Source organism: Microcaecilia unicolor, chromosome 3, assembly GCF_901765095.1.
Source record: "Microcaecilia unicolor chromosome 3, aMicUni1.1, whole genome shotgun sequence".
Taxonomy (NCBI): Eukaryota; Metazoa; Chordata; class Amphibia; order Gymnophiona; family Siphonopidae; genus Microcaecilia; species Microcaecilia unicolor.
In genome coordinates this window covers 188,878,192-188,903,324 of record NC_044033.1, presented here as the reverse complement: position 1 = coordinate 188,903,324, position 25,133 = coordinate 188,878,192, and the positions used below count along the sequence as shown (strand labels likewise).

At 46.8% G+C, this 25,133-nt stretch overlaps 1 protein-coding gene across 1 annotated transcript in view; it reads right to left on the bottom strand.

Annotated features, from left to right (window-relative positions):
* Nucleotides 1-25,133, bottom strand: part of KMT2D (lysine methyltransferase 2D) — a 591,638-nt gene that overhangs the window by 299,191 nt on the left and 267,314 nt on the right. The window contains exons 17-21 of the mRNA XM_030196818.1: nt 24,785-24,949; nt 24,501-24,610; nt 24,328-24,375; nt 23,203-23,412; nt 22,923-23,072 (exon numbers count right to left, since the gene is read on the bottom strand). Of these exons, the coding sequence (XP_030052678.1) occupies nt 22,923-23,072; nt 23,203-23,412; nt 24,328-24,375; nt 24,501-24,610; nt 24,785-24,949 (683 nt within the window). The remainder of the gene's footprint in view (nt 1-22,922; nt 23,073-23,202; nt 23,413-24,327; nt 24,376-24,500; nt 24,611-24,784; nt 24,950-25,133) is intronic.

Here is a 25,133-nt window from a genome sequence, read left to right as displayed (position 1 = left end):
AGACCAGAGAGGGAGGGGGGAGGTATCTCTGTCACACACACACACTCTCTCTCACAGTCAGTGTCTTTCTCTCTCTCACTCTCACACACTCTATGTCTCACACTGTATCACATTCACTCTCTATGTGTCACACAGTCACTCTCAAACACACTCTCGATCTCATACACTCTCTTGGTCTCACAGAGAGTCTGTGTATCGCACACATCCTCTCACACTATCTGTCTCACACACTCTCTCTCTCTCACACACACTCGCACCCACACTCACTCTCTCTTTCTCTGTGTCACACACACACACTTGCACATTCACTTTCTCTCACACAGTCACTCACACACACACACTCTCAAACATACACACTCCAAGGAAAACCTTGCTAGCGCCCGTTTCATGTGTGTCAGAAATGGGCCTTTTTTTTACTAGTGTGTAATATTTCTGACTTCAGATCGTAAAGTTTTCCAAAGTTCATAACATTTGCCAAATAGTGTACTCTTTTTATTACCGACTAATTGGAAACAAATAATTGATGGCAATGCAAGTAATAATTCCTGTGAAGATTGCAAATGATGAAGTGGTTTATAAGTGGTTACCAAATTTGTCAAATATTCAGGACTTAGACCATGCAAAATCTTAAAAATAAAACTCAAAGCTTTAAAATCAATTCTTGCTTTAATAGGTAGCCAATGTAATTCACGTAAAAACTGTGTTGCGTGGTCAAATCTATTCCATGTAAGATCAACAGCGGCTACATTTTGTAAGACCTGGAGTCTTTGCAGCTGGCAAGTTTAACAGATAAATTTTACAAAAATCAAAACATGTAAGAATCACTGCCTGGATAAAGTCGGAAATACCAGTTTTCTAAGAAAAAACAATCTGTGCAGTAATTTCAACTTGAACAAAATCTTTTGTACCAAACAGTTCACATAAGTTTCCATAGTTAAGCTAACAACTATACACCTAAAAGCTTTATTTCTGATTTTACCACTATATCAACATCATGCAGTTGTACCACATCCATACCAGCAGTCAAATTATTTATACCATCAGATTTTAGGATGAATCTATAAAACATTTGTTTTATCAGGGTTAATCTTCAGAAAATGTTGAGAAAGCCAGGAGAAACGTTCTATAAAGATATCATTCCATCAGTGACTTCACAGAATTAAAATCTGATAAAATGGGGAACCGCAGCACAATATCATCCACATAAGAAAAATATTCTAGACTTCTTCTTTGTAACAAATCTAAAGCACTCATGTACAGATTGAAAAGAATGGGGGATAACGGAGATCCTTGAGGAATACCCTCTCTCATACACCATGGATCAGAAAATCCATCTTGCCAACTAACCTGCAAGGATTATTTCTTTAAAAAAAATAAAATAAAAAAACCTCCAAACCACTTCAACACTTTCCTCCCACCCCCACCTCTCACAGCTTGTACATCAGGTTCACTATATCAAATGATGTGGACAAATCTAATTGCATTAAAAAAAAAGCTCTTATCCAAATAACCCCAGAGAGTAGATACCAGTGCCAAAAGCATCACCTCCATGCTGAATAATGGGTGAAAACCCGACTGAAAAGGATCTAACAACTCAAAATGATCTAAATGTTCCTGTATTTGTAAAGTCACTATAGCTTCCATCATTTTCATTAATGTAGGAATATTTGCTACTGGGCGATAGTTATTACAAATCGAGATATCCAGTTTGTCTCCCTTCAGTAAACGTCTAAGGGTAATGACTCCCATATTATCTGAAGTCACCATTTTGTAAGAGAAAATTCACCATACCTACAAGCCAAAGGTACAGCTCATCTGGCAAAGATCATAAAAGGTTTGCTGCACAGGGATCTAATACACAATACCCTTTGGCAAAACGTTTCACTGTATTACATACGCAGTCTATATCCACCAGTCCTAAATGACAACCACAGGCGATCTACTGGGATATCGTTCAAGACTCTTTCAGCCTTCCGATGATCTACAGCTGGTATAAGTTCCACCTGTGGTATCATATTCAATATCTCTATTTTAAGCTGAAAGAAATCAGCACAATCCTGTGCTGAAAGAGTATTAATGGATTTACCCAGTGGGGCTTGTGTTAAGCTCCGAGCTAACCAAAACAATTCTCTACTAGGATTAACAATCCTCTTTATAAATTCAGAGAAAATTTTTCCCTTGACAAATCCTTTTACAGTAATACAGGCTTTCCAATTTACATAATCATTTTCTTGAGATTTAACCCAGTGCCTCTCAAGCTGCCTACATTTACGTTTCAATTCTGCTTAATTCATAGGAAAACCACCGATCTCTTTCTTCTCTAATCCTCTTAAGTCATATAGGTGCGATAGTATCCAAAACTTTCCTAATCGTATTGCCCAAAGTCATAAATTTATAATTTAAATCACAATCCATCAATAATTGAGATAACTGACTACCTCCCTCCCTCCACAGAGAGTGGTATCTATTAACCCTCTTGTCATGACTACCCTGTCAGATTTTGAAAGCAGACGTGAACTTGCCATCATATAAATTTTAAATTCTTGCAATAAATGATCTGACAGGGAACCACCTGAGAGTTACAGTTGTCCAACTCCATAAAAAGAAGCCACAATATCCAACATGTGGCCAGCCAGATGAGAACTGCCTTGGTTATCACATGCAGACCTATATCAGAAAATAAATTGCCTCAAGGAACAAAAACATCTGTGTTAGAAGTCAACTAAAAATGAAAATGAAAATTTCCAAGTACTAAAAGATAATTTTTCTTCAACTTTGCCTGAACAAAAGTAAAAACAACTGCTCTGCAACACACGCCCACAAACCAGGTGGTTTATAAACCAAAATTATCCCAATACTGTTTAAAGATGACAAAAATTTCAGACGTGCAAACACTCCAAACCAGGCAAACTGGAGTGAATCAACCATCTCCAATTCTAAAACATTTTTATAGATTATAGCAATATCCCCTCCTTGCTTCTCTATCCTAGGTAGAGAATGCATCGTATAACCCCAGGGGTATATACAATTTTGAATCATAATTTCTTCTCACTTTAATCATGTTTCTGTAACAAAAAAGGCTAATCCCAGACCATGTTCCTCTATCAAATCCTTAATCAAATCACATTTATTGCATAACCACCATACATTTCCATAAATAACAGAATAGGAGTTACATCAGTATTCTGTTTAGGGAACACCCCCATATTACTCTCATCAAAACCAGTTGTTGTTTATCACAGGTGATTTTTTTTATAATATCCAGGACGATGGCCTATTTGTACTTCAATCATTTTACTAACCTGCAAGCAGTGAGCAAATATGTGCAATTTTGGTCACCACATCTCAGAAAAGATATAGCAGAATTAAGAAAAGGTTCAGAGAAGGGTGATGAAAAAGATAAAGGAGATGGGACAACTTCCCTTTGAGGAAAGGCTAAAAGAGGTTAGGGCTCTTCAGCTTGGAGAAGACACGGCTGAAGGGAGATATGATAGAGGAATATAAAATACTGAGTCGAGTGGAATGGGTAGACATGAATCACTTGTTTACTCCTTCCAAAAATACAAGGACTAGGGGGCACACAATGAAGCTACTATAGTAAATTTAGAACATATCAGAGAAAATTTCTTTACTCAGAGTAATTAAACTCTGGAATTCATTGTCAGAGGATGTGGTAAAAGCAGTTAGCTTAGATGGGTTTTAAAAAAAAGGTTTGGATAATTTCCTAAAAGAAAAGTCCATAAGCTATTATAAAGATGGACTTGGGAAAATCCACTCTTTTTTCTAGGATAAGCAGCATAAAATATGTTTTACTCTTTTGGTTACTGTTGGAAACAGGATACTGTGCTTGATGGACCTTTTGTCTGTCCCAGTATGGCAAGGTTAATGTTCTTATGCCTGGCCTAAAAAATGTTTAAACACTGCCATAGTACTTTTACATTTGGATTCCCATCCAAAGCCAGCTCTTGGCATTCAGAACATGTAATACTTTAGACTAGTAGAGACACAGAACTATGAAACATGTCTACAACCTCACGAACTTACCTCAACCTACACTACCCCAATTGCAAAGGACTCAAGTACAAAACCTATTATGGATCCAACTTCTCCTTCTTAGGCAGCCAACTCTGGAATGCCCTCCCCAGACCAATCCGATCACTCAGTGACCATCTGCCCTTTCGGAAATCACTAAAAACCCATCTGTTCTGACAAGCCTACCCAAAAGATCCAGATTAATTCCCACAAACCCAACTATTCATCACATATCCAGGAGACAATGACGACCTAGAATACATCTCCCGCCTCATTTTCCCCTGCTTATCCCCTGTTCTATCCCCTTCCGCCTCATCGACCCCTCCCCCAATGCTCACCTACCCTTACTAACACCTCTCCTACTCCCTTCACTCTTGCCCATTCCCCTCCGCCTCATCTACCCTTCAATTGCTCACTTACCCTTGCTCATACTTCTCCTACTCTCCTCATCCCTGCATTTCTACATTCCTATTTCTTTTATCACTCCGATAATACTCAACTTATTTCTCTCCACCAATACTTTGTAATCCCAATTACTATGTAAGCCGCACTGAACGGGAACGCGCGGGGTACAAATGTAATAAATAAATAATAAATAAATAAATCAAAGGGATACATACCCCTTCACACAAACTGAACTTCCTAACAGCCAGTTGGTCTGCTAAGAATCCAGTTCTGGAGGGTAGAGCCTCCACATGACTAGAAACTATGGCTGAAACTCAGACTAAAACCCTTAGGCATGTAGCAACATAACCAACTATATTTAGCTGCTTGTAGCAGATTTCCAGGATGAAGGGAGAAAATGCTCCAAACTCAGATGCTTGATTTAGAGCTAGCTGGACTGTAAGGCAATAGGGAATGCCTACTCCCAGAGATTCCTCAGCCATGAATGCGGAAAACAGCCAGCTTTCAAGAAACCTTTGAGAATGGTTGGGTGTACTCAAAAAAACATCTACTCTCCCCTGAAGCCTGGGCATCTCAAGCTATAGCTCCTGAGAAAAGGCTGCCTGCAACATACCAAGACACAGTTAGATGCTCTTTCCTACAGGTCTTGAGCCTGGTAGGCTGTTGAGAAAATCCAAATTTTTTTTTTGTTTTAAAAGACGAGAATATGTCACTGCTTAGCTGCTTCTATCAGAAGTAGGTAAATACTGTTCAGAAGAATTGCGCTGAACATTGAAAGGAGGAGTGCAAAAGTCTGCTGAAACAGGGGCCTCCCATTTTCACTACCTCAGGCTCTAACACAGGTGCAAGGATGCAACAAAAATCAAGACCTGTGCTGCAGCCTAATTGGTCCCAGGACAAGTTGTTCCACAGTAGAAACAATATATGAAAACAGACCCAAGCTCCCTCAAGGAAGGCTTAAGCAGAGGAAGACACCCTATTGTCAACTGTAGAGACAGCAAACAAGTTCCCTTGCCACCATGGGCACTAGAATAGGGGAGGGACATTCAGAACACTTTCCAGGCATACCACACTGTCCTACACTTCACCTGTAGCACTAAACAGTACCCACCCGGTCCCCATGTGTCTTTTTGGCCACATTCAACCTCAGATGTGTCAGCCATGAAATTGTAACTCTATGTTGTGGCCTGTGGCTCACTCCCCAAAACAAGCAGATGACTCCCTGCGCTTCCTCAGAGCAGGTCGGTATATCAGGACTTTTCCCCTGTGTTGAAACTATGGAAGGATTACCTGCCTACTGCAGAATTAGAATAACGACACTGTTGGAAGAACTGCAGGTAAGCAGACTCAGACTCCTCAGATATCCCCTTAGCTCAACAGAAAAAACATGTTTCTATTAACTCCACAGGCCACATCCTTGTCCCTTTTAACTTCCAAAGTTGTATATGGTTAAGGATAGGTGACACTGTAATCCACAATTTTCTAAGACAGTAACTATAAGACTTAGATAAATTAAAGAACAGTGAGGATAACACTGAACTTTATAGAACACCACAATAAAGAAATATACTTTCTGAATTCTGGCCATTCCAAACTATCTGCTGAGACCTATCAGATAAAAAAAGAATGGGTCCAATTTAAAATCTTCCTCTCAAGTCCTAACTCCAATAATTATTTTATCAGCAAATGATGGTTTACGGTATCAAAGGCTGCTGTTAAACCAAGTAAACGGAGCAGGACATCCTTCCCTCTATCCATACTGAATCTAATATCATTGACCAAGAAGACCAATACTGTTTCATCTCATTGATTTTTTGAAAGCCAGACTGTGGATTTAAAACTTCAAGTAGTTCCACATAGTCTAATAACTGTTGATAAACACCTTTTTCAATAAACTTACTAACAAATGGCAACTGAGCTAAATAATAAGAGTAAAGAGAACCCTTAACATTTATTTACTAGGATTTATTTACTGCCATTTCGAAGGAATTCATTCAATGTGGTATGCATTCCCTCCCAAAGCTGGACAAAAGCATGTTTCAAAGTCTTAGGCATAACATCCTGAGACAAAGGAGCATCAACAAAACAGGTCAACAAAGGATTGACATGAGATAGCTTTAGCCCCTGCCAACACATCTTCTGTTTCCGCTACTGTCATTAGCCTAAATTGATCTAGCTTATTATTGAGTCAGTAGAAGAGAGAGAGAAAAAAAAAACATTCTCGTAACCTCTGATGACAGCATAACAAAACTGTCTAGATGAGAAAATGGGGGGTGGGGGATACTATCTTCCTTAAGGATTCCTATAGAATTAGAGCGAGTATCAATTAAATTCCCAACGTGATGGCAAACCTGACTGGAATCATATGTCACCCCATATTTGTTGTCAATTTGTTTTTCTTAAAAAAAAAAAAAAAAGAGCGAGCCAAACAGATCTGCAAAAAGATCCGATCCTCCCTTTAAATTCAAGCCAGAAGCATTTGTAAAATTTTTCAAAATCTCAAATGTTTATATTTATCATCCTCAGCATTCAGCTGATTACTAACATTTTTTTAGCCTTTTGAATTTATTTTCTATAAAGACTATGACATTCCTTAAACCTCAACAAATTTTCACCTCTAATCCTTTTCCATGAACTTCTAATCGTCTAATATTTTGTTTCAATAAAGTAAGAGAAAGGAAAAGAAGGGAACGACAAAGAAAGATAAGAGAAACTGAAATGAAAACATGACTTTTGAAAAGGACCTCTGAGAAGAACTAAAGGAAGAAAAGTAGAAAGACTGGGAACAACATATTATGAAGACTAAAGGTAGGGGAAAATCGCTTTATTTTCTAGTTTTGGTGATTACGAAGTCAACTTTGGGAAAGTACATTTTTTGTATTTTGCTTAGTAAAGAAAGTGCCTTTTCATTTCTATTTCTAGGTTTAGAGGAAGATGCTGGGGTTGGGGGGGGGGTGGGGTAAAAGACAGGCAAGGGGGAGGATGCGGGGGGGGGGGGTGGAGAATAGGAACACAAGCTGAGGATGGGAAAGGGAGGCAGAAGGATAAATGTTGGGACAGGATGGATGGTAGGTATGAAAAAACAGGCAGATACTAGGGAAAAACAAATACACCGACTTGAGTGAATTCCTTCAAAAAGGCGGTAAATAAATCCTAGTAAATAAATAAATAGATAAATAAATAAATAAATAAAGAGCTGTTGATGGGAAAGGGATAAGAACGGAAATGGAGTCTAATGGATGAGGGGTGACGCAGATGGAGAAATACAGGAGGGAATCACGGGACAGAGACAACAAATTGAAGATGAAGAGAAAAGAAGGAGAAATGAGAAATATTTTAAGAAACAGACAAGCAATGGCACCCGAGGAGATGATGATGGAAAAAGCAAAGAAGAAAAAAAAGTTTGGGTTACTGGTAATTGGCTGGCAGAAGAGATAACTAATGGCATTAGCGTAGAAATAGGTGGGGAAGGGGGCATGACTGCCCTCACTCTCATTTAAAAAGTTATGTGCCCAATGGTAGCCCAAATCCACTAAATCCCCAGAAAAAAAAAAAGACAGAGAGAACATTTCTGATTATGCACTATAGAATCCCTGTGGCCAATACCATAACCACACTGATTCACTACCTTGATCACCTCAAAATCTCCCTCCAGTTACAGCGCATCAGTATCTCACATACTGCTCTACACTACTGCCTTGAATTTCTGCACCACAAATATACTCCCGTCAAACTGATTGCCAAGCTTTCTTAGATCACAACTCATTTTTCCTATTCTCCATAAACAAACAGGATGAGTCAGCCACACACTAGGGACATCATCTGGTGGTACCATTAACAGAATAGCTCTCCTAAAGTTCAAAAAGACTTGACAAGGGGGTCCTTCTGAGTACGTGTCAACCACCCACAATCACAGTGCTCACTCAACTGTGCTCCAGGTTCTATCTACCTTGCTAGATGAACAATTCCTCTTAAAATTTTTCACTCTGACTTACTTCCTTCTGCATGGACCCACGACGACCAGCAAAACAAAAATTCAAAAAATGGGAGACTGAGAACACTTAACTTTAAACATAGTACAAATAACCTGTGCAGAACCCCAACCAGACAGTATACCGATAAACAAAGCAAAGGAGAACAAAAGCTCCAAACAAAGAAAAACCTCACAGAACCCTGTACTCGGAACTCCTCCCCAAACAAGAGGCAAGCTTCTGCAGATGGAACACAACCTGCTCCCCAATCTGACTTTAGCATGTACCAGGACAAAATCCCAGAACCTACTAGCACAGAAAGTACAGACATGAACCCTGCAGCAGTTACATCAACTCTGGTTCAAACAAAAACACAATATTCAAATACTGAAATACAGACATACAGGAATACAGAAATACAGGACGGGCTCTTGACCGGTCTGGAGGATCTAGAGTAAAGAAAATTAGCAGGTAAGGCCTAATTTCACCTTCCTCAGTAACCCTCCAGACCGGTCAAGATGCTTGGGTAGTACAAAGCAGTAAAGAACTAAGGGTGGGACCTCCGAATCCCAGAGGTCAAAACTGCTGCACCAAATCCAGCATCCTCTTTCGCCTGTACATCCACCCTATAATGCTTCACAAAGGAGTGCAAAGAGGACCAAACCGCCACTCTGCAAATGTCCACAAGTGGAATAAAACTGCTTTCTGCCCAGGAAGCCGCTACTCCTCTAGTGGAATGAGCCTTGAGCACAGAGGGCATAGAGCGACCCTTAAGCAAGTAAGCTGAAGCAATCGCCTCTTTTAGCCACCTCGCTATAATTGCCTTAGAAGCAGCTACACCTTTCTTAGGCCCCCCCAAACAGCACAAACAACCTGTCCGAGGAAGGAAAATCCTGCGTCCGTTTCAGATAAAATCTCAAGACTTGCCGAACATCCAGTTTTGCGAGATGTCGTTGGGAAGTATCCCCTGCCCTGTCTCCCAACACCAGCAACGAAATTACCTGATTCACATGAAAAGTAGACACCACTTTAGGCAAAAAGGAAGGCACCGGATGCAGCGAGACCATTTCCTTGGAAAACAGTAAAATTGGAGCTCTACACTATATAGCCTGCAACTCCGAAAACCTACGGGCAAAGGAAATAGCTACCAAAAAGACCAACTTCAGGGTGAGATCCTTGTAGGTGCAGGATTCCAAGGGTTCAAAGGGAGCACCAACCAGGGCCTCAAGAATGAGATTCAAATCCTGCTGAGGGACCAAAGGACGTTGTGGAGACAGAAGCAATTTTACTCCCCGCAAAAACTGCAAAACGTCCAGAGAAGAAGCCATGGACATACCCTGCACCTTCCCCTGGAAACAGGCCAAGGCTGTAATCTGCACCTTCAAAGAGGACAAAGGCCAGACCCGTCAAAACCATCCTGCAAGAACTCCAAAATCTCCGAGAAGCACGAAGAGGTAAACAACATCGATCTTGGCACCAGCTCTCAAAAATGCGCCAGACGCATGCATAAGCCAACGAGGTGCAGCACTTCCGCGACCGAAGCATAGTATCTATAACGCTGGAGGAAAAACCCTTCTTTCTCAGCTGGTTCCTCTCAAGAGCCAAGCCATAAGCGAGAACAGAGAGGGGTCTGGAATGACTATTGGACCCTGACACAAGATGACCGCCTCCCCCAGAGGAAGAGGCTTGTGCTCCATCAGACGCACCAGATCTCCAAACCACAGAAAATGTGGCCAATTTGGCACCACCAGAATCACTGGACCCGAATGGCGTTCAATATACTGGAGAACCCGTCCTATCAGCGGCCACAGAGGAAACACGTACAGCAGCACTTGAGGAGGCCACGGAAGAACCAACACATCAATCCCTTCTGTCCGAGGTCTCGCTGGCGACTGAAATAGTGAGGCACCTGAGCATTGTCAGCCGACGCCATGAGATCCCATCACCGGCTGCCCCCATCTCAACACTATGCGATCGAAAACTGAGCGATGAAGGAACCACTATCCAGAATTCAGAGTGTGCCTGCTCAGAAAATCCGTGTTCACGCCGTCCACGTGACCTGCCGAGAAATCCTCTGCAACTGCCCGGCTTCTTGTTTCCCCCTGCCGGTTGACATAAGCTACTGCCGTTGCACTGTTGGACAGAACCCTTACCACCCTTCTGACTAGAAGAGACTGGAAAGACGCCAAGGCCAACCGAATCGCCCTAGTCTATAACCGATTGATGGACCAATGAACTTCCTCCATCAACCAACGGACCTGAGCTACCCGGCCAAGGCACTGAGCATCTCACCCCACCGGACTGGCATCTGTGGAGAGAACTATCCACTCTGGAGGCTCCAGAGGCATGCCCTTCTCCAGATTCGGAGTGTGCAGCCACCACTGCAGACTGCGGCGGGGGGCTCCTGTCAGAGACAGCCGAACCTCTAAGTCCTGCGACTGTGGAGACCAATGAGACAGAAGAGCCATCTGCAGCTGCCGCATGTGTGCCCTGGCCCATGGGACCACTTCTATCACTGCCGCCATCAGACCCAGTACCTGAAGGTAAGAACGGAATGGACAAAAGCTACCTAATCTGAAGCTGGAGACTGGAAATCCAAGCTGGAGGTAGATAGACACGGCCCACTAACGTTGAAGCGAACTCCCAGGTACTCCAGCATCTGCGACGGGCACAAGTGGCTCTTGGCCAGGTTCACCACCCAGGCCAAAGACTCCAGGAAGTTTATCGCCTATGCGGTTCCAGCTTCACTCTCTGACCGAGACTTTGCCCGAATCAACCAATCATCCAGATATGGGTAGACCAAGATACTCTTTCCGCAGAGCAACCGCAACCACCACCATGACCTTGGAAAATGTCCATGGTGCCGTCGCAAGCCCGAACAGCAAAGCACAGAACTGAACTGAAAGTGTTTCCCTAACACAGCAAAGCGAAGGAAACGCTGATCAGCTACACGGATGAGAATGTGCAAATACGCTCTGTCAAATCCAAGGACTTCAGAAACTCCCCTTGCCGAACCGCAACAATGACCAAGCGCAAAGTTTCCATTCAGAAAGAGGGAACTTTTTGGGCTCCTTTGACCCTCTTGAGGTCCAGAATGGGACGAAAGGAACCCTCCTTTTTGGGCACCACAAAGTACATGGAATAGCACGTCATTCCCTGGTCCCGACGAGGCACAGACACTACTGCCCCCAGACGAATGAGATGCAGGAAAATATCTCGAATCGCCCCCGCCTTGAGACGAGAGTGGGAAGGAGACTCGAGAAACAAATGTGCCAGAGGGTGATCGAACTCGAGAGCATACCCCTCGCGTACCACCTCTAGAACCCACTGATCCGGTGTGATTTGGGCCCACCTCTGGTAAAACTGCTGCAGCCACACACCTATCCGTACCAGAGGCTGGACCCCCGTACTCTCACTGTGATGTGCGAGCAGATCCGGAACCCCCTGAGGAGTCACGCCCCCCATGGCAGCCTCCTCGAAAGGAAAAAATGGTCCCTGGGAGCTCCGTTTGACCTGCCCAGCCTATAATGCTGCGAGTCCCTAAAATGACCCTACAAAGAAGTCCCCCAGCTTGTAGACTTAGGACGCAACTCCGGAATCCGTGGAACCTTAGCGTCCCCAAGCCCACGAACCAACTTATCCAGTTCCTCACCAAAAAGCATGGAACCCTTGAAGTGAACAGAACATAATTTAGCTTTGGACGCCACATCTGTGGCCCAACCCCTTAGCCACACAACCCGATAAGCCGCAACTCCCAAGGCCATGTTCTTTGTGGATGCCCTGAGCAAATCATACAGCGCGACAGCTAAAAAGGAAGAGCCCATCTCCAATTTCGCCAATTTTTGCACCAAAGCAGCCCTATCTATAGCAGGCTCCTTCAGGAGCTTCTCAGTCCAGCAGAAACAAGTATTTATTTATTTTTATTTATTGCATTTGTATCCCACATTATCCCACCTATTTGCAGGCTCAATGTGGCTTACATAGTTTTGTTAACATTGTCATTGCAGGGTGAAAGTTACATTTATTATTGTGCAGAGGTTAAATAAGGGTAGAAAGAGAAAGGAAAGGAGTGATTAAGTTAGTTATTTAAGGTGAGCTATCTTGACTGAGTGGGTTGTCTGGTGAATTAGTGTGGCTATTAGTTCTCATTGTATGCCTTGTTGAAGACATATGTCTTCAGAGATTTGTGAAAGATATTTGTTTCGTCGATTGTTCTCAGGTCTGTAGGCAGTGCATTCCACAATTGCGTGCCCAGGTACGAGAATGTGATAGCATGCATCTGCTTGTACTTTAGTCCTTTACAGCTGGGAAGTACAGGTTGAGAACTTTGCGGGATGATCTTGTGGCGTTTCTTGGAGGTAAGTCTACGAGGTTTAGCATGTAGATTGGGGCGTCTGCGTGAATGATTTTGTGAACAATCGTGCAGATCTTGAACGTAATGCGTTCCCTAAGTGGGAGCCAGTGGAGCCTCTCTCTTAAGGGTTTTGCACTTTCATATTTAGTTTTTCCAAATATGAGTCTGGCGGCAGTATTCTGGGCAGTTTGTAGTTTTTTGATAGTCTGTTCTTTGCAGCCCACGTACAATGCGTTGCAGTAGTCCAGATGACTTATTCCATTGACTGTACCAAGGTACGGGAAGATGTATCTCGGGAAGAAAGGTTTTACTCTTAAGTTTCCACATGGAGTAGAAGGTAAAATTATGTATAATCATACCTGATAATTTTCTTTCCATTAATCATAGCTGATCAATCCATAGACTGGTGGGTTGTGTCCATCTACCAGCAGGTGGAGATAGAGAGCAAACTTTTGCCTCCCTATATGTGGTCATGTGCTGCCGGAAACTCCTCAGTATGTCGATATCAAAGCTCCATCCGCAGGACTCAGCACTTAGAGAATTACACCCACGAAGGGACACTCTGCCCAGCTCACCACCGCCGAAACAGGGGAGGGGAATTAACCCAGCTCATCCCCACACAAGTGGGGGAGGGGAATCCGTCCAGCTCATCCCCGCGGAGCGGGGGAGGGACACCACACCCGCCGATGCGGGGGGATCTGGCTTATCCTGCAACCGCAACCGCGGGAGGAGCTGACTGACCCTAACACCGCCGAAGCGGGAGGGGTACAAAGCTGCCCTACAGCCGCACGAAGCGGGAGGGAGTGCCGGCAGAATTTATGTCTCAATCCAGCCCCGTAAAACGGAGGGGAGAGGAATGCAGCAGCTCACTGTAACATAAACTCGTCTCAACTCTTGAAGAATCCAAGTGAAAGAACTTGAACACGAAGTCTTTCTGAAATAACTGAAGACTAAACTTGAACCTGAAATGCAACCAGAATAAAAACAGATATCTGGGAGGGGCTATGGATTGATCAGCTATGATTAATGGAAAGAAAATTATCAGGTATGATTATACATAATTTTACCTTCCATATCATCAAGCTGATCAATCCATAGACTGGTGGGATGTACCGAAGCAGTACTCACCCAGGGCGGGACATTGAAATCCCTGACCTCAACACTGAAGCTCCAAACCGGGCCTCCACCCGTGCAGCCACAGTCAAACGGTAATGCTTGGAGAATGTATGAGCCGAAGCCCAAGTTGCCGCCTTGCATATCTCTTCCAAGGAGACGGATCCGGCCTCTGCCATCGAGGCCGCCTGAGCTCTCGTGGAGTGAGCCTTCAGCTGGATAGGCGGCACCTTCCCCGCGGCCACATAAGCCGCTGCAATGGCTTCCTTGACCCATCTTGCCACTGTAGGCTTAGCAGCCTGCAGACCCTTACGAGGACCTGCAAACAGGACAAACAGATGATCCGATTTCCGGAAATCATTGGTCACTTCCAAGTATCTGAAGATGACTCGTCTCACATCCAGATATTTAAGAGCAGAGTACTCCTCTGGGTAGTCCTCCCTACGAAAGGAAGGGAGACAGAGCTGCTGATTCACATGGAAGCGAGAAACAATCTTGGGCAGGAAGGAAGGCACTGTGCGAATAGTCACTCCTGCCTCAGTGAACTGCAGAAAAGGCTCTCGACATGAGAGCGCCTGGAGCTCGGAAACTCTTCTGGCTGAAGTGATAGCCACCAAAAAGACTGCTTTCAACGTCAGGTCTTTCAGAGATGCCCTCGACAAGGGTTCAAAAGGCGGCTACTGCAATGCTCTTAGCACCAGGTTGAGATTCCACGCAGGCACCACTGAGTGCAGAGGAGGGCGCAGGTGATTAACTCCCTTGAGAAAGCGCACCACATCTGGCTGCGAAGCCAGGGAAGCACCCTTCAGGCGGCCCCTGAAGCAAGCCAGAGCCGCTACCTGGACTTTAAGGGAACTGAGCGACGGGCCTTTCTCCAGACCTTCTTGCAGGAACGCCAACCCTGAAGAAATTGGAGCAGTGAAGGGAGAAAGTGAGCCTGCTTCACACCATGCTGCAAAGATACGCCAAACCCTGGCGTAAGCAGTAGAAGTAGAGCGTTTCCTCGCTCTCAGCATAGTGGCGATGACCTTGTCTGAGAAGCCCTTCTTCCTCAGACGCTGCCGCTCAATAGCCAGGCCGTAAGACCAAAGGGAGAGGGATCCTCCATCACCACGGGACCCTGATGTAACCGGCCCTGCTCCACTGACAGCCGCAGAGGATCGTCGACTGAGAGCCTGATCAAGTCCGCATACCAGGGACGTCTGGGCCAATCCGGACCCACCAGGATTACCCTGCCGGGATGCTTTGCCACCCGGTCTAGCACCCTGCCCAACATGGGCCAGGGCGGGAACACATAGAGGAGCTCTTGTGTCGGCCACTGTTGGAGAAGAGCATCTACTCCCAGGGATCGAGGGTCCCGTCCTCTGCTGAAAAAGCGCGGCACTTGGCAATTGGCCGATGACGCCATCAGATCTAGGCTCGGCTGGCCCCAGCGCTTCGTGATGTCCAAGAACGCCTGAGCAGATAGTTGCCACTCTCCGGGCTCCAAGGTATGGCGACTGAGAAAGTCCGCCTTGACATTCATGACTCCGGCAATGTGGGCCGCTGAAAGCTGCTCCAGGTTCGCTTCCGCCCACTGGCAAAGACTCATAGCCTCCTTGGCTAGAGGGGCGCTCTTGGTACCTCCCTGGCGGTTGATATAGGCCACAGCCGTGGCATTGTCCGACAGGACCCGTACAGGCTACAACACCAGTACCGGGATGAACTCCAATAACACCAACCGAATGGCTCTGAGTTCCAGGAGGTTGATAGACCACTTGCCTCTGCAGGAGACTAGAGCCCCTGCGCTGTCCTTCCCAAGCAGTGGGCTCCCCAGCCCATCAAAGAGGCGTCTGTCGTGACGACAATCCACTCCGGGGTCACCAGAGGCAATCCTGCAGACAACTTGTCTGTCTGCGTCCACCAGCTCAGCGCCTTGCGCACTGCTGGGTCCACGGGAAGGCGCACAGCATAATCCTCCGACATCGGAGTCCAGCGCAGCAGCACAGATAGCTGTAGTGGTCTCATATGAGCCCTGGCCCAGGGCACTACTTCCATCGTGGCCGTCATAGAGCCCAACAGCTGCACGTAGTCCCAAGCCCGAATAGGAGAGGCTACTAGGAACTAGTCCACCTGAGCCTGAAGCTTGACAATCCGATTGTCTGGCAGGAACACTCTGCCCACTTGGGTGTCGAATCGAACTCCCAGATACTCCAGGGACTGAGTCGGGCGCAGCTGGCTCTTCTTCCAGTTGATGATCCATCCCAGGGAGCTCACAAGAGCAACTACCCGGTCCATAGCTTTGCCGCACTCTGCATAAGAGGGGGCTCGGATCAACCAGTCGTCCAGATAAGGATGGACTTGTACTCCTTCCTTTAGCAGGAAGGCCGCTATGACCCCCATTACTTTGGAAAAGGTCCGCGGAGCAGTAGCCAACCCGAAAGGGAGGGCTCTGAACTGGAAGTGTCGTCTCAGGACTGTAAAACGCAGAAAGCGTTGGAGAGGAGGCCAGATGGGAATATGCAGGTACGCTTCCTTGATGTCCAAGGAAGCCAAGAACTCTCCTGCCTTCACTGCCGCTATAACAGAGCGGAGAGTCTCCATGCGAAAGTGCCTCACTTTCCAGGCCCGATTGACCCCTTTGAGGTCGAGGATAGGCCGGACAGAACCTCCTTTCTTTGGAACCACAAAGTAAATGGAGTAACGTCCCTTGCCAATCTGATTTTTTGGCACCGGAACGACCGCACCCAGGCGGATCAGGTTGTCCAAGGTCTGCTGCACTGCCACAGCTTGACCGGAGACTTGCAGGGAGAGAGTACAAACCCGTCTCTTAAGGGTTGGCAGAACTCTAGCTTGTAGCCGTCTCTGATGACTTCCAGCACCCACGCGTCTGAAGTTATAGAGGTCCACTCGCCCAGAAACGAGGACAGCCGTCCTCCAATCTGCACTGGGACGTGGACCAAGGCCAAGTCATTGGGTACGAGACCCTGGGGGAGGACCGGAGGGAGCACCTCCGGGACGGCGGTCTCTGCGAAAGGAATGCTGCTTGGGGGAGAAATTCCTCTTGAAGGAAGAGGGGGCAGAGGAACCCGACTTGCCCGGGCGGTACCGACGGGCTTCCAGCAACCGTCCTCTGGAGGTACCGGGACGAGTACTAGCCCGAGCCCTGACCTCTGGTAATTTCTTGCCCTTAGACGTGCCGAGATCGGTCACGATTTTGTCCAGCTCGACCCCAAAGAGCAGCTTGCCTTTAAAAGGCAATCTAGCCCGGCGGGATTTAGAGGCGTGGTCAGCAGACCAATGTTTCAGCCAAAGCCACCGCCGCGCAGAGACTGTCTGAGCCATGCCTTTAGCTGAGGCTCTCAAGACATCATACAGCAAGTCTGCCAAATAGGCTAAGCCCGATTCCAGGGCCGGCCAATCAGCCCTCAAGGAAAGATCCGAGGGGGAAGCCCGCTGCACCATAGTCAGGCACGCCCTGGCCACATAGGAGCCGCAAACTGAGGCCTGCAAACTTAAAGCAGCTGCCTCAAAGGACGACCTTAAGGCCGCCTCCAATCTTCTGTCTTGGGCGTCCTTTAGGGCCGTGCCACCTTCCACCGGCAACGCCGTTTTCTTAGTCACCGCAGTGATTAAAGAATCCACGGTAGGCCACAGATAGGCCTCACGTTCACTCACAGCCAAAGGATAGAGGCGGGACATAGCCCTAGCCACTTTAAGGCTCGTTTCCGGGACATCCCATTGAGCCGCAATTAAGGTGTGCATGGCATCATGCACGTGGAAGGATCTAGGCGGGCGCTTCGTCCCCAGCATAATGGCAGAGCCAACAGGGGCTGAGGGAGAGACGTCCTCCGGAGAGGAAATCTTCAAAGTGTCCATGGCCTGTAAAAACAGGTTGGGCAAATCCTCTGGGCTAAAAAGCCGCGCTGCAGAGGGGTCATCCGCTCCATCCGAGCGGGGATCTATCTCCTCCAAGGAATCCGCAAAGGACCGTTGGGAGACCTCAGACACGCTGCCCTCATCTACATCGGAGAAGACAAAGTCCTCCAAGGCCTGGAAATCAACCCGAGGGCGTTTACCTCTGGGAACCTCAACCTCTTTATCAGAAGAGGGAGCAGGGGCAGCGTTATGCATGAGGAAAGCCTGATGCAGCAGCAAAACAAACTCGGGGGAGAAACCCCCCAGACTGTGCACTTCCGCAGCCTGGGCAACAGCCCTAGACGCACTCTCAACCGGCGCTCGCAATAGCGGGGGAGAGACATGCTGCGCATCCAAAATGGCGTCAGGCGCGAAACTCCGCGAAGGAGCCGCGCGGGAAGAACGGCGCTTAACTTTAGCCGCTTGTGCCGTCGCCCAAATTAAGGGCGTTCATGGCATTAATGTCTCCAACCTCAAGGGCGGCCCACGAAGAAGCCGTCCGAGCCGCGTGGCCGGCCAAGATGGCGGAGGCGAGGAGCGGGGGATGGGCGTTTATGGCGGGGAAAAAACCGCCACGCCGGAGGAACGACCGGGACATTCATCGGTCACTAAACTGTCACCCATCAAGGGCGAATCAGGTTGTAAAACCCCCGCATCCCCTCTAGAAGCGCTCCAGCGATCCGGGGAGCGACCCTTTGCGCCCTCGCCCTCCGACGCCATATGCCACGAGGAGAAGAATCGGGGAACCCCCTGCCCGCTATAAAAAGGTAAAATTACCTGCTTGCCGCTCCGAGCTGTAACGAACTGGTGTCCCAGTGAGTAGCTGCAATGAACGTTTAAAGAAACGTCGAATTAAACGCCTTTAAAGACGTTTAAAATTTTTTTTTTTTTTTTTTTTAAACGGAGCCAGCGGGAGGGGGGAGAAAAGGAGGGACCTGGCACCACCAGGTTTGCACTTGCTCAAAAGAGCCCTCAACCCCAGGCCTCAACAAAACCTAAGGATTAGGCTTGGAGGCCTAGCCAGAGCTGCTGCTGTGTGTGACCACCACCTGCTGAGATAGAGAACATACTGGGGAGTTTCCGGCAGCACATGACCACATATAGGGAGGCAAAAGTTTGCTCTCTATCTCCACCTGCTGGTAGATGGACACAACCCACCAGTCTATGGATTGATCAGCTTGATGATATGGAACATCTTTTTCATCATGTTTTTCACGTGATCATCGAGAGTGAGGTTTCGATCAATCGTGACTCCAAGAATTTTCAAGTTTTTTGAGATAGGGAGAGAACAGTATGGTGTGGTTATGGTAGAGAAGTGTTTTGTGTTATGTTGTGAGGTAAGTACAAGACATTGTGTTTTTTCTGCATTAAGTTTTAGTTGGAATGCATCTGCCCAGGCGTGCATTATTTGGAGGCTTTGGTTGATCTCGTTGGTGATTTCATTTAGATCATGTTTGAACGGGATGTCGATTGTGACGTCATCTGCATATATGTAGGGGTTGAGGTCTTGATTGGCAAGCAGTTTGGCCAAAGGTATCATCATCAGGTTGAATAAGGTTGGCGAGAGGGGGGGATCCTTGGGGAACTCCACATTCAGGTGTCCATGGGGGTGATCTATCCGCGTTCGTTACTTGGTATGATCTTGTGGTCAGGAATGGTTTGAACCATTTGAGAACTGTGCCTCCTATTCCGAAGTGTTCTAGTATATTAATAGTATTTAAAGATTAACCATGTCAAAGGCACGGGACATGTCGAATTGTAGGAGTAGTATGTTGTTGCCAGTTGCAATTGTTTGTTTAAATGAGTTCATTGCGGACACTAGAACAGTTTCGGTGCTGTGATTTGACCGAAATCCTGATTGAGAGTCGTGCAAAATTGAATGTTTATTTAGGTATTCAGTGAGTTGTTTCGTCACTATGCCTTCCATGAGTTTAGTTGTAAGTGGAATAGATGTTACTGGGCAGTAGTTGGTTAGGTCCATTGTGCTTTTCTTAGCATCACGTTACCAAGTCCCCACACACCGACACTTGTAAAGCAAGAGCCAACAGATCAAAACTGCGTTTAAGAAAAGTCTCAAGCTTCCCATCCTGGGAATCATGTAATGCTGCACCCCCATCCACAGGAATGGCTGTAGCCTTAGTCACTGCTGTAACCACCGCATCCACAGTGGGGGGGGGGGGGGGGGGGGGGGGGGGGGGGGCTTTAGGGAATCCCGATCTTCCTGAGGAAAGGGATAAAGTCTAGCCATAGCCCTAGACACCTTACAAGGGGCACCTGGGAAGGACCACTCCTGCAACACCATGTCGCTGAGATCTTTATACACAGGAAACGACCGCGAGGGATGCCTAATCCCTTTAACCAGAATGTCAACCTGTGTAACCTCCCCACAGGGGGTGTCCACAGTGGAGGACACCTATTCAATTAATTCCAAAAGTTCGTCCCTGTGAAAAATGCGGACTACAGAAGGGTCCTCCCCTGGCAAAGAACCCTTCTGCTCCTGGGACCCTTCTGGAGGATCTTCCTCTCCAAGATCACTGAATTACTCAGAACATGGAAGAGAAAGCACCTCAAGATCCTCAGACCAATCCACCCGAGGCCGCTTAGCGACCACCGGGCCTGCCCCTCCACTGACCGGGCTAGCCCAGGTCGAACCTGACCTCCAAGCTTGATACAGGGACCAGACAAAACTCAGGAGGGAACCCCATCCCCCCTGAGCTATCAGCACTGAAAGACGTTCCCACAAAGCTACCGCCCTGAATGTGCTGGAACGGCTCAGCAATGCGGGAAGAATCCAACAGGGCAGAGATTCTACCAAGGAACCCGCCTGTGGCTCCATTTCGCCTACATTCGGGCTCACCGTGGGAGGTTCCGCGGTCAACTCCGGAGGTGGCAGCAAAGGAGATTTCGGCTCTCCACAATAGTAGCACTGACTGCCTGGTGCTTCAATACTGCAGCACGCACAGGATCGGCAAAGGAACAGCTTAGACATAACCACCGACAAAAGGGAGGGAATCCCCGATCCTGCGCCCAAGCCAACCAAACTGCTCTTCAGACCAAAGCAAAACCTGTGCTCTCCCAAACAGCTGTAAGAAAAAGACGCCGGCAAAGAAACCGGAGCTTTTTCTTTTTTTGCTTTACTTGAACCCTGTTGCTGTCAAACTGACCTGGCACTCAAGGCTCCCGTCCAAACCCGGCAGCCGAGGAACAAATGCTGTCCACTCAAGGACGAGCACCAGAGGGGTAGGGACCCAGCCACCCGGGTGTAGCACCCCAAGGGGAAACAGGGGCTCCACCGGACCCAGATCCCAGAAGCACCTAGAGATCCCAGTACAGGGCGACCTTGCCACACCGAAAATTGAGGACACTAAGAATCCACAAGGGCCTACCAGACCGGTCAGGCTGCACATCTACCCTCTGCTGAGACTGAGAAAATTCTGGCTGGTTGGGGTTATGCACAGGTTATTTATACTGGGTTTAAAGTTAAGTGTTCTCAGTCTCCCTCTGCTGGTAGGCATGCATAACCCAACCGTCTTGACCGGTCCAGAGGGTTGCTGAGGAACAGGAAGTTGCATCAGAGTAGGCGGGATGCAGCATAGAGAACCCCTCTGGAGCCAGTCAGCAGTGGCCTGCCTGAATGACTAACACTGCAAGCAATGTACCAAAGGTTGGAGGGGGGAAGAGAAGGAGAAAGAGGAAAGGAATAGAGAGGAGGTCCCAGGCTATGTCAAAGGGAGGAGGGGGGAGGGGAGAAGGGAGGAGAGGGGAGGGGGAGAGGGAGAGGGAAAGATACCTGACCTTGGGGGGGGGGGGGGTACAAGGTGCCAGGTAAAATTGGGGTAGCAAGTCATTTTGCTGTGCCTGGGCTGTCCCCATCTCATAGCTCTGCTCCCTCCAAGCACCCGCTCCACATCACATTACATACCACCTAGCCAGTCAACCCACTGCCTCCTGGAATTCCACCAGGGGACTCACACCAATCTTCCTCACATGAGCAGCAATGACCACTTGCCAAGAACTTGCCTGGCAGATGTCACAAGTGAGCAACACTGACTGTTCACTCGGAGCTGCCATATGCATTGTGGCTTTTCCATCAGTGACAGGACTTGTGCTGGTTATTCAAAGAAACATTGTGGCCTCTGATACAAGTATGTGACCAAATGTTTGATCTAACTTAAAACAGTGTGATTGGATTGTGGACGGAAATCGTTATCAAGTGTAGGCCTGGGCAGGTGGCTACAGACTTCAGAATAGGCATAGCATGAGGAGCCGCTTTTGGGAAAAAATTGTATAATAAGTAAAAATTATGGTTACTCATGTTGTGACTTCCTGGAGAAGTTCACCCATGTTGAGGATTGTCTGAATTCTCACATGGGAGTACTGACACACAGGGACTCTGACTACACCTCCACTTTTACTCTATGTAACTTCAGAGATTTCCTTTCTCTCCACTCTCACCCAATGCAACGTGAAACACCTCAGTTCTCTAAATGACTTTCTCGAAAGCACGGCTGACCCTGCCACTAAGCATCTGCCTATGGCAGCAGTGCAGCCTTCCCCTTGGCTGGCTTGCTGCTGCCACTTCTCACCTCTTCCCAGGCCAGGCCAGTCCAGAGCTTATATACTGAGTGCTGTGTGGGCCCTGAAAGTACAGGCCTACAATCAAGAACTTCTGCATCCCCGTTCCCTCAAGACAGACTTCCTAACTGAGGGTGGTGGGACATGGCAGTGCTTGAGCAGGCCCATGCAGCGCCCAGTCTCATTTAAATGGGCCCAACTGGGAGGAGGTAGAAAGGTGCTGGCTACAGCCCAGAAAAGGGTAGGGAAGAGGATATGAGATGCTGGCCACTGGAGGGATGTAGCAGGGGGAGTAGAGAGTAAGGAAAGAGGCTAGAAATCTGGATGGCAGGGGGAATTAGAGAATGGAACAGGAGATGTTGGTGATCTGAGGGAGGGGTAGGGGGCATATGGTTGAAGGTTTGCAAGGGCATCAGATATCTTTGATTAACCCCATTGAACAACAGCTTTTGTTCAGGTGTAGGGAGGGTGTTTAGGTCATCAATTAATCATTGCATGCAGGATTAAAACTAAGTTACAGTATCCACTGCCAGATGTTCACCCCAAATTTTATAACAGCCAAAAGGACTCCTCACCAGGTCGATAAGGTTTTCTTTTCCTTTTTTTTCCATCTTCCAGCTCATCAAGCCCTTTGCCAGGCTCCACGTCAACGCCAGCTTCTCGCTCTGGACTCCCTGGAGTTTCCATTTTTATTTCGCAATCCATTGGTTCAACACCAACAGGTACTGAAAGGAAAGGAAAATGATGCACATAGACAAGTCATACATAAGCAAGCATGCATAAATGCAAAGGCAAGGCTCATATATCTGTGATTCAAGCCAGGCAGGCGGGCAAAGAGCTATCTATGTTCTGTACCTTCTGGCTTAGGTTCTTCTCCTTCCAGCTCTCCTTCCTTTCTCTCCTCCTGTCCAGTGGGGTCCATAGCCTCCATTCCCAGCTCCCCTGTGGTAGAGAGTCTAGAGCGCCGCTGGCGCTTCTTGTGAAGAGGTGACATGGAGAGACCGCGCAGTACTGACATACCTGCTTCTGTCAGCCACACATTTTCAAAGCAGTAATACTGGGGTTCTATGGGAAAAGGGAGAAAAAAAATCAATCAATAGTAGGCAGTGTAGCAGAGCATATGGTACATCAACAGAACACTGCAGAGGCCCTGTCACTTAAGATCCTCAAGTGCCATAAAAATAAAAATACAGCAGTGGTGGCTGACCCAGTGGCTCATTGGCAGTGCTGTGTATTGAAATGCAGAAGATTATGGGCACAATTCCAGGCATACATGCAATGACAACTAATGGCTGTATTTAGGATCCAAGATTACTGGTGCATGGCCCCCAAAGCCAAGTCGATGAAGTGTTCTGCCTACAATAAGACAGCACGGAATATAAAATAGGGGGGAAAACTCCCCAGGCAATTGTAAATAAAAACTCATGGTGCTAGATCCCAGGCCTAGCTTCAACTGAATTGCAAGCCCAAAAGAATGAAGGGGTGTGGGGACAAAAAAATACAAAAGCAAGCACTCAGAAAGTGCAACATTCTAGATATATGCATTCCTATTTAAACAGTGACAACTTTAACCAATCTGTGCTCCTCACAATCACTCAAATCAGTATTCAACCTTAAAAGTAGAAAGTCTGATGTCCCTTTAATGGCTTATATTTATTCTAATAGTTCACATCCCAGCAACATGACACCAACCATTCTGGTTCTCGAGATAACCACACAAAGAATATGCATGAGTAATCTGCATACAAAGCTATCTCACAATTTCATCATTGATAACCTGAAAACTGGACATGGCTTAGAACTCCTTTTCCACACAATAACTAGGTCTTGCTGGGAAGGGAAATAGACATTAACATACAAACAAAATGGTCAGCATGAACTCATAAGCCTTTGTGTTCTATCTATCCAAGGATAAAAATCACACACCTCTCAGTGTTGGGCATGTAAGTAGCTGAAACCTGCTCAAAGGCAGAAGCCTACCTGGCTCCTTTATTTTCACTGGAATTATTTCAGGTAGGACAGCAGGAACTGTAAAGATCAGAAAGTCAACATATAAATATTCAGGGTGAGAATAATTCTAGATGGATATGTTCCCTGAAAAGAAGAATCATAACAGACACACTTGCCACCCCCTCCAGATCAACTGTACATACCAACTGGTTTGATGATATAAGGCTGACAAGAGGTGCAGTCAAAGCCCTCATCTGCTGCCTGTTCTACCTGCTCTTCAGTAAACAGATTCTCACAAACCGCATGGAGCCACCTACAACCAAGACAGAAACCTTTGTTACGAGCATATAAAATCATGTGCACTGTCCAGGCCTGTTCCTTATCCCTAAGGCAGCACTGTCCTCGCTTCCTCAGGCCATGACACTGCCCATGCCTTCCAACTGGATTGCTGTTTCTGCAAAGACTGTCATTAAGGCTTCAGGCTCACCGTTCACAATGCCGACACTGAATGAGAAGGTCATCTTCCACATATTTCTCTCGGCAGATGGGGCATGTGACCAGGCTGGCACAAGGGGCACAATGTGTATAATTATTCTGCCACTCAGCATGAAAGCCCGGGGAGACTGTGCCACATTGCATGCAGCACACGCACCTGAGAAACAGATGACAAGTATCACCTACACTAAAAGAGTGCACAAGAGATTTACACAAAATGCAACAAGTCTTGGATCTTAGCTTGGGCTTCTGATTTTAGGTTTTAACTGACAAATACACTCAATGCAAATAAATAAATAAATAAATAAATAAATAAATAGGTGTTTATCAGATCAGCATCA